Source organism: Neopelma chrysocephalum, unplaced genomic scaffold (genome assembly GCF_003984885.1).
Source record: "Neopelma chrysocephalum unplaced genomic scaffold, ASM398488v2 Primary Assembly neopelma1_183159, whole genome shotgun sequence".
NCBI lineage: Eukaryota > Metazoa > Chordata > Aves > Passeriformes > Pipridae > Neopelma > Neopelma chrysocephalum.
In genome coordinates, this window is record NW_020938171.1 from 1 (window position 1) to 9,244 (window position 9,244).

At 61.2% G+C, this 9,244-nt stretch overlaps 1 protein-coding gene across 1 annotated transcript; it reads right to left on the reverse strand.

The window, feature by feature from the left end:
- Nucleotides 1–417: 417 nt before the first annotated feature.
- LOC113962605 (dynactin subunit 1-like) lies at nt 418–9,031 on the reverse strand (the record flags this gene model as incomplete). Its single annotated transcript, XM_027673365.1, has 3 exons — nt 8,779–9,031; nt 3,729–3,974; nt 418–540 (listed from the first exon to the last, which is right to left on the reverse strand). Coding segments are annotated over exons 1-3 (402 nt in total), but the record flags the coding sequence as incomplete, so codon positions are not given.
- Nucleotides 9,032–9,244: the final 213 nt, after the last annotated feature.

Below are 9,244 nucleotides of genomic sequence, written 5' to 3' on the forward strand. Positions count from 1 at the left end.
CCATGGAGGGATCACTGCCCAGGGGTGGGAATGGGGAAGGAATGATCAGTGGAGGGATCACTGCCCAGGGGTGGGAATGGGGCTGGAGACACGGACACTGCAATTCCAGAGCCTCGGGGTGGGTCAGGGCTGCATTCCATGTGCCCATCCCTCCGGGAAGGGTTTCCAACCCTCCAGGAAGGATTCCCACCAGAAAGAGCTCCCTCTCTCCAGGAAGGACTTCCCATTCCATCTGGGAAGGATTCCCACCCTTTCAGGAAGGATTTCACACTCCCTCCAGGAAGGATTTCCCACCTCTCCAGGAAGGATTTCACATTCCATCTGGAAACTACTGCCCATCCCTTCAGGTGGGATCTCCCATCTCTCCAGGAAGGATTCCCATCCCCTTGGGGAATAATTTCCCATTCCCTCCAGTACAAAATTCCCGCCCCTTTGGGAAGGATTTCCCAGCCAGGCTGTACCTCTCTTGGGGACCTTCATGGCAGCAGATTCCGGGGTTTCTGGGGACGTTGTGTCGGCTCCATCCTCAAACACCTGGATCTGGAGAAAGGACAACGACCATTATTGCCAAAAATTCCCAAACAGGGAGTCCAGGGAGTGGGTCCCTCTGGCAGTGGGATCAGCAGAGCAGATCCCACGTTTTTGGCACAAATTTTTGATTTCATCATTCCAGCTTTGCCATCAAACATCCTCCTTCCACAGGCTCCCTGAGAACAGCCACAGGCTTTTATTCCCGTCTGGAATAAGGAATATTCACACAGGTAATGAGGAAAGCCAAAGGTCTGGATTTGACAGCCCTGAATATCCATTACAGGTTCAGGGATTTCTCTTTGTGAACTATTTTTGGACACATTTTTGCCGGATAAACATGGAAAACCGGGCTGGAAGGGATTAGATCCCTGTGGGAGAACCACCCTCGTGCCTCAGATCAGCACCTCCCGGATTGTCCCTGCAGGAATCTGCCTGATCCATGAGCACCTCCCACCGGGGAGCTCAGCTTAAAAACCAAAATCAGAGTCAGGGATGATGGTTCCACACACCAAAAAAGGAACAGTCGTGTTTGGAATGTCCAGCCCAGGTACAGCCAGAGAATCCTGGAATGGTTTGGGTTGGAAGGGAACTTAAATCCCACCCAGTGCCACCCCCTGCCGTGGGCAGGGACACCTTCCACCAGCCCAGGTTGCTCCAACCTGGCTTTGGACACTTCCAGGGATCCAGGGGCAGCCACAGCTGCTCTGGGAAATTCATTCCAGCCCCTCACCACCCTCACAGGGAGGATCTTCTTCCCAATATCCCATCTCTCCCTGCCCTCTGGCAGTGGGAAGTCATTCCCTGTGTGCTGTCCCTCCCTGCCTTGTCCCCAGTCCCTCTCCAGCTCTCCTGGAGCCCCTTCAGGCCCTGCAAGGGGCTCTCAGCTCTCCCTGGAGCCCTCTCTTCTCCAGGTTGGACATTCCCAACTCTCCCAGCCTGGCTCCATGGCAAAAGAGCTCCAGAATTCCAGACAGGGTTGGGTTGGGGAGGACCTTAAATCCCAGCCAGTGCCACCCCCTGCCCTGGGCAGGGACAGCTCCCACTGCCCAGGCTGCTCCAAACCCCATCCATCATCCCTGTGGATGAAATCCATGGGATGAACTGGGGAGCAGCATCCCAGACCCATCCAGACCATCCCTGAGCCTTGTGCTCAGCACCCCCTGACCCTCCTGGTCCTGCAGACCCCACGTTTTCCCTGTAAACCCCTGGAATCCTTTCCCAGCTGGCAGGTGAGGCCGAGGGATGGCCAAGGGAGTGGGGTCCATGTGTCACCCAGTGCCAAGGTCCTGGCAGTGCCCGGAGGGGCAGCAGGAAAGTGGGAAGAGCTGGAGACACCATGGGCTGGGACACAAAGCAGCCCCTTCTTCCAGGGAGGAGGACAGGATCTGGCTGGGAAACGGGGCTGGGGACACCCGGAGCTGGGGGCTCCAGTGCCACCTCTGCCTTGGGAAGGTGACACAGGGAATTCACCTGGAAGGTGTTTGCCCCGGAGAGCTCCTGGGTCCTGCTGCAGCCCAGGAGCAGCAGAGTCAGCAGCTGCACCCACCCAGGGGGTTTTATCCACTTCCAGGCAAACACAGTTTAATTCAAATTCCCCGGCTCTGCTTCCAGACAAACACCGAGATCGATCCCAAACTCCACCTGCTCCAGGGGGTGACTCTGAGCAGGCTGGGAACTTCCCTGGGAGGAGGAATAAAACCCTTTGGAATTCACCGGGCTGTTTTCACCCCATTCCCCTGGAAACACCCCACAATAACCCCGTGGGCTGACCAAGACCTCAAGGATCCGTGTGGAGGTTCCACCTGCCTGGAGTGTGCTGCTCCCTCCCACATGGAGACGGGAATCCCAGGAACCCCACGGCCCTGGGAGCAATGGAAACTGGTTTCTCTCTCCCCACCCGGGTGGGAAGGGCTGGTTCCCTCTGTTTGATGAGCACCTGAGGATCCTGGGAAGCAGAGCCCACCAAGGATGGTGGGAAGTGGAGCCCACTGAAGGACACCAAGGATCCCGGGAAGCAGAGCCCATCAAGGATCCCAGGAAGCAGGGCCCTCTGAGGAACACCGAGGATCCTGGCAAGTGGAGTCCACCAAGGGACACTGAGGATCCCAGGAAGCGGATCCCCCCAAGGATCCCAGGAAGTAGAGCCCACTGAGGGACACCGAGGATCCTGGGAAGCAGATCTCCCCCAGGATCCCAGGAAGTGGGTCCCCTCAAGGATCCCAGGAAGCACAGCCCCTCTGAGAGTCCCAGGAAGTGGATCCCTCCGAGGATCCCAGGAAGCAGAGCCCCTCAGGATCCCAGGATTGGATGCCCCCAAGGATCCAGGAAGCAGAGCCCCCTGAGGATCCTGGGAAGCAGATGCCCCTCAGGATCCCAGGAAGCCGATCTCCCCAAGTCCCAGGAAGCAGATGCCCCCAGGATCCCAGGAGCAGTTCCCCCCACGATCCCAGGAGCAGTTCCCCCCAGGATCCCAGGAAGCAGATGCCCCCTGGATCCTGGGAAGCAGATTCCCCCCAAATCCCAGGAGTAGTGCCCCCCAGCATCCCTGGAAGCAGATCCCCCTGAGGGTCCTGGGAAGCAGCTCCCCCCAGGATTCCAGGAAGTAGATGTCCCCCAGGATCCTGGGAAGCAGATCCCCCCAAATCCCAGGAAGCAGTTCCCCCCAGGATCCCAGGAAGCAGATTCCCCCAGGATCCCAGGAAGCAGCTCCCCCCAGGATCCCAGGAAGCAGATGCCCCCAGGATCCCAGGAGCAGTTTCCCCCAGAATCCCAGGAGCAGCTCCCCCCAGGATCCCATGAAGCAGATTCCCCCAGGATCCCTGGGAGCAGACCCCTCCAAATCCCATGAAGCAGATCCCCCCAGGATCCCAAGAAGCAGATCCCCCAAATCCCAGGAAGCAGCTCCCCCCAGGATCCCAGGAAGCAGATGCCCCCTGGATCCTGGGAAGCAGATCCCCCCAAATCCCGTGAAGCAGTTCCCCCCAGGATCCCATGAAGCAGATTCCTCCAGGATCCCAGCAGCAGTTCCCCACAGGATCCCAGCAGCAGTTCCCCACAGGATCCCAGCAGCAGTTCCCCACAGGATCCCCGGAAGCAGACCCCTCCAAATCCCATGAAGCAGCTCCCCCCAGGATCCCAGCAGCAGCTCCCCCCAAATCCCTGGAATGAGCTCCCCCTGGCTCCCGGGATCTGCTGACCTGTGACTGCCTGACGAAGATGCCGTGGTTCTCCTCGCAGGTGAAGTACTTCCTGCCCTGCACGGTGCCGTCGTTCTTGCCGCGGGGCTCGTCCAGGATGACCCCCACCCACTTGCCGGTGGCGAACAGGGTGGCCCCCACGTAGGCCACGGTGCCACGGTGCCCCTTCCCGATCACCTCCACGCGGGAGCCCACCTTGAGGGGCCTGCTGCCGCCCTCCGAGCTCATCCTGGCCGTGCTGGAGGCCTGGGGAGAGGGGAGAACGGGGTGAGAACGGGGACAGACACGGGGACAGACACCAGACACGGGGACAGACACGGGGACGGGGGGTTTGGGCGTGGGACACCCCGTCTTCCTCCACCTCCGCCCCCTCTGAGCTGGGAGCCAGCCAAGGGCAGCTCCTGCCATTGCAGCTCCCGAGCAGGAGCCACAAACCACGGCACAACCACCACCACTGGTCACGCCGGACTCACAAACCCCATTTATGACCCTTTATAACGTTTTTATGGCGTTTTTATAAGCCTTAAGGGGGAAAAAAACCCCCGGCCGAGAGCAGCACAGTTCAGGGCCTTATCTTGCTCCATCTTATGCGTTATATCAGCACTGCCCAGGAATTCCAGCCTGGGAATTCCCTGCCCAGGAGCAGGCAGCCCATTTCTGACACAGGTCACTGTCCCTTCCCTTCGGACTGTTGGGATTTTGGGGGATCCGGTGGCTCAGCCCCCACTGTGTCCCTGGGACCCCCTGTGCTCAGGGTATCCCCCCAGGGAATGCGGTCATCCAGCTCTCCAGGTGTGAGTGTCATTATCCAGGACAGAGGGAATGGCCTCCAGCTGTGCCAGGGGAGGCTCAGGTTGGATATTGGGAAAATTCCCCCTGGAAAGGGCTGTGCAGCCCTGGCACAGCTGCCCAGGGCAGGGGGGAGTCCCCATCCCTGGGGGGATTTAACACCCTGTGGATGTGGCACTTGGGGACACGGTCAGGGGTGGCCTGGGCAGTGCTGGGGGAGTGATTGGACTCAGGGGTCTCAGAGGGGGTACTGGAGACCCTCAGGATCATGGAAATCACAGGGAAGTTTGTTGGGATCCACCCTCGACACCTTCTCTGAAACCAGTCTGAGTGAAATCACAGAATCCCAGGATGGTTTGGGTTGGAAGGGACCTTAAATCCCACCCAGTTCCATCCCCTGCCATGGGCAGGGACACCTTCCACCAGCCCAGGCTGCTCCAAGTCCCATCCAACCTGGCCTTGGACACTTCCAGGGATCCAGGGGCAGCCTCAGCTGCTCTGGGTAACCTGTGCCAGGGCCTCACCACCCTCACAGGGAAGAATTTCTCCCCAATATCCCTCTAAATTTCCCCTTTCCAGGTGTGAAGCCATTCCCCCTTGTCTTTTCACTCCATCCTGTGTCCAAGGCCCCTCTCCTGCTCTCTTGGAGCCCCCTCCTCAAACTCTGACACCTTTCAATCCCAGTGCCCCTATCCCAGAGGGAATGGGGGTGTTCCCTGCCCTGCTCAGCTCCATCTCCCGCTCACCCCCAGCTCCCAGTGGTCCTCAAACGGGACCAGTTTGGCACTTCCCACACCCTGTGTGTCACTGGTTCTGGCCATTGTGCAGAAATGTCAAGGTTTGGCCTCCCTGGGCCCAGTTTCAGTGGAAGAATCTGTCCTTTATCCCAGGAAAACAGAGGCTCTTTCACCCAGCACGGCGGGGAATGGCCGGGAAGGGCCCTGGGGATGTGGGGACAAACCTCAGCCACAGCTGGACACCACGGGGGGTTTGGGAGATCCAGGGAATTCTCAGCCTGTGGAAGAACCAAGGGGACTGTGGAAGTTCCTGGAACCCCAACAAACCATCCTGTCCCCTTGCACGTCACTGCCCGGGCTCGGAATGCTGAGTGAACCCACCGTGTTTGGGGAGTTCTGGGACTAAAACCAGGGATGTCAGTTTTCCACCAGCCTGAATTCCATGTTCCATCCAAATACAACCAGGAGAAACCAAATACAACCGGGAGAAATCAAACAAAACCGGGAGAAATCAAACACAACCGGGAGAAACCAAAGGCACAAAACACTCTCGTGTTAAAACCCCGAATCCATCACCCAACAAACAGACCCAAAACCTCAAAGGCAACATTTCTGCTCCAGAGCCAAATGTCTCCCCAGGTTCTGGCTCCTCCCAGCTGCCAGGGCTGCAGCAGCATCCTGCCAACACCTGCACCTGGAAAATCGTGTCCCAAGTGAGAGCAGAGCTCCAGGAAAATAAGAAGCCCAAAGAAAAGCCCAAAGGAAAAGCCAGAATTCCCAGTCAAACAAAAAGTTCCTGCTCAGCACTGTCAGAAGCTTTTATCCTCCTCACTCCTGTGTCCCAGGGGCACCTGCAGCCAGGCAGGATCCATCAGTGTGAGACACCCCAAACCCTGTGGATACCTCTGTCCATGGGAAGCCATTCCCAATCGTCCTGTCCCTCCATGCCCTGTCCCAAGTCCCTCTCCAGCTCTCCTGGAGCCCCTTTAGGCACTGGAAGGGGCCCTAAGGTGTCCCCGGAGCCTTCTCCTCTCCAGGGTGGACATTCCCAGCTCTCCCAGCCTGTCCCCGATGGGACAGTTGCCAACCAGCACTAATTTGACAGAAACATTTCCCCGAGTCCTTCACATCTGGGAAAGCAGGAGAGCACAGAACTCTCATGGATCCCCTCTGACCTTCCCAGTGGGACACCCCAGGGCTCTGGATACCCCAGGGCTCTGGATACCCCAGTGCTGAGCACGGGGTGAGCAGGGATGGTGAGGGAAGAGGATGGAGGAGCAGAGCTGTGGGAACACACGGGAAGGGAGAAGGGCTGGACACACACGGCGGGGGCCACTCACAGTGACAGCCCCGTCACCGCTCCCGGCACACGGACAGGGAACGAGCTCCTAAATCCCAGGAAATGGGAAATCTGGGCAGTCCTGGTCACCTGGGGCACCAGGGGCCAGCTGGGGACATCTGAGGGGGGCACAGGGCAGGTGGTGGGCACGGGGCAGCCAGAGGAGCACCCGGGAATGCCGAGCCTCCGGGGCAGATCCCGGCAGGACAGTCCCAGGCTGGATGAACCCACCGGCCCGGGAGTAGCCTGTCCCACACCCTGTTCACAGGGACACCTGTCCACAGGGATGTTGCTCCAGGTGAGGAACGAGCCCGTGGCTGTGCTGCCACCAGGACACTGCTCCCCACAACTTCCTGCCTGGCACCGCTCTGAAATCCCGATTTTTCCATTTTCCCCCCTTTTTTGAAGCATTGCACACATCCACAGACCGTCTGCTCCACTGCGTGGAGATCCTGGGTCTGAGCCACTGCAAAGGGGATGAATTCCCAGCGATTTGGGTCATTCCCGTGTTTCCTCCGAGCGTGACGGTGTCAGTGTTCTGCTCCATCCCAGCGGATCACCCCGGGAATACTCAGTGTACTCCTGCAGCAGCCAGGCTCAGCTGGCAGGTGAGACTAACTGAGCCTCAAACTGTCACTCAGAGCTCAGATCACAAGTTTCAGGAGAATCCCGAGCCCAGCAGCCACCTCTGACGAGGTCCAAATTCCAGGGGTGACCCAGCACGGCTGGAACAGGGAAAGACCTGGAAACAGTGCTGGGTTTAAGCCTGGTCAGCAGCGAGTCGGTGGCACGTGGCACTGCCACACCACCCCCACGGGAAGGAGGGATCACCCCGGGACTGAGAGTGTCCCCAGCACCCCATGGTGGCACCAGGATGAGGTTCCCAGCACCACGGTGGCACTGGACTCCAGCTGGGGAGCACGAAGCCAAACGGGGAGGCTGTGGGTGTCTCTGGACACTGTGACATCGGGCACAGAGTCCCCAAAACCCTCCGGGCACACGGCCAGGGCAGCCAGTGGCCTCAGCCCCAGGAAGGGCTGGCACAGCCTCGGTGCCTGCAGGGCCCATTCCAAAATCCATGTGAGCTGAGCACGGATAACCCGCTCACAGTGCCCTGCCTGCGGTGTGCCACGCTGCCCTGGGACCCCCCAGCACCCCCAGGACCCCCCAGCACCCCCAGGACCCTGCAGGCCGAGCCATGTCTCCACGGGCCCTTGGAGCCAGTGCCCAGCTCCCTCCCTGTGCCCCCAGCCCCGGGAGCCCCCGGGCACACCAACAGCCACCACGGTGTCCCCACGGAGCTGCCGGGACTCAGGCTGGAATTCCACCCCTTCATCCCCCCCCATGGAACACAGGGAGGTTTGGGGAGCAGGCAGCTCAAGCCCTCCCAGGGTGGGCAAAGCAACTTCCCAGCCCGGAGCCTTTCCCAAGGGGCAGCTGCTCCCTGGGCACAGCTCAGATCCCCCCGGCTCCAGGCCTGGCACATCCCAGGGCGGGCAGAGCCGTGCCAGGGCACGGTGCCCACGGCGGGTCTGGGGGTCCCAGGGAGCGGTGGGAAGGGTCTGCCCTGCCCGGCTCCAGCCCGGAGTCCCTCTGCCAAGCTGGCACGGAGAGGGTGCTGCCGGTGCCCAGCGGGGCCGGGACACAATGTCACCGCGGCCGGAGGGACGGGAACTCCCGGGAAAGGCCGGGCCGGGGGGGCCCCGCTGGCACCGCACGGCCCAGGGGCAGCTGCAATACGGAAAAACCTGGAAGCGCTTTGCCAGGCCCCGCGGAAGCTCCGTGCAGCCCTGGAAAAGCGGCCCGGAGGGAGGGAACACCCGCCGCAGGGAGGAAAACACCCGGGATCTTTGTGCCGAGCGGCCCCGGGGAGGCTGCGCCCGAGCCCCGGGGAGGCTGTGCCGCGATGCCCGGGGGGGGATTAGCCGGGGTAATTAACCGGGGGGATTAGCCGGGGTTAATTCCCGGCACGGGCAGGTAACTCCGGCCAAAGGACACGGCCCTGGTGCAGCCCGGAGCATCCACCCCCCCCCCCCCCGGCGTTATTGTCGGCGAGGGAGGTGCCACATTCCAGGGATGCGGGAGCGCGGGGAGCACAATCGAGATTTCGGCGCAAATCCAGGGGTTTTTCGCTGCCACGGCGCCGCGATCGGTCGCGACAGGAGCCGGGGAGCCCCCCCCTTACCCGGCCGGACGCGTGCCTCCTGCCCTGGGCCATGCTGCTCCCGAGATTCCCGAACCCCGGCCAACGCTCTCAGCTCATCCAGCGGCGCTTCCCAGCGTCCCGGCCGATCCCAGCATCCCCGCGCGTGTCCCTCCCCTCTCCCGGGGCTCCGCCGGGCGGCAACGGAGGGGGGAAAAGCCCTTTTCTGGGCGAGGATGCTCCGAGGGAGGGATACGGAGAATTCCAGCGCTGCCGATGGAGCCACTCTGCGCCAGTGCCGCTCCAGACTTGTCACCGCGCCGGCGGCTTCGCTGGGTCCTAACGCTCCCCGCAGGAGCAGGAGCGGGAGCGGGCACGGCCAGGGCACGGCCACGGCTCCCACGGCATTCCAAGCCTCCTCCCGCTGCGGGCACCGGCCAGGGACACCCCGCATTGCCCCCGACCGGGACCCCCCGGCCGCCACCGCGGCGTCCTGCCCGCACACAAC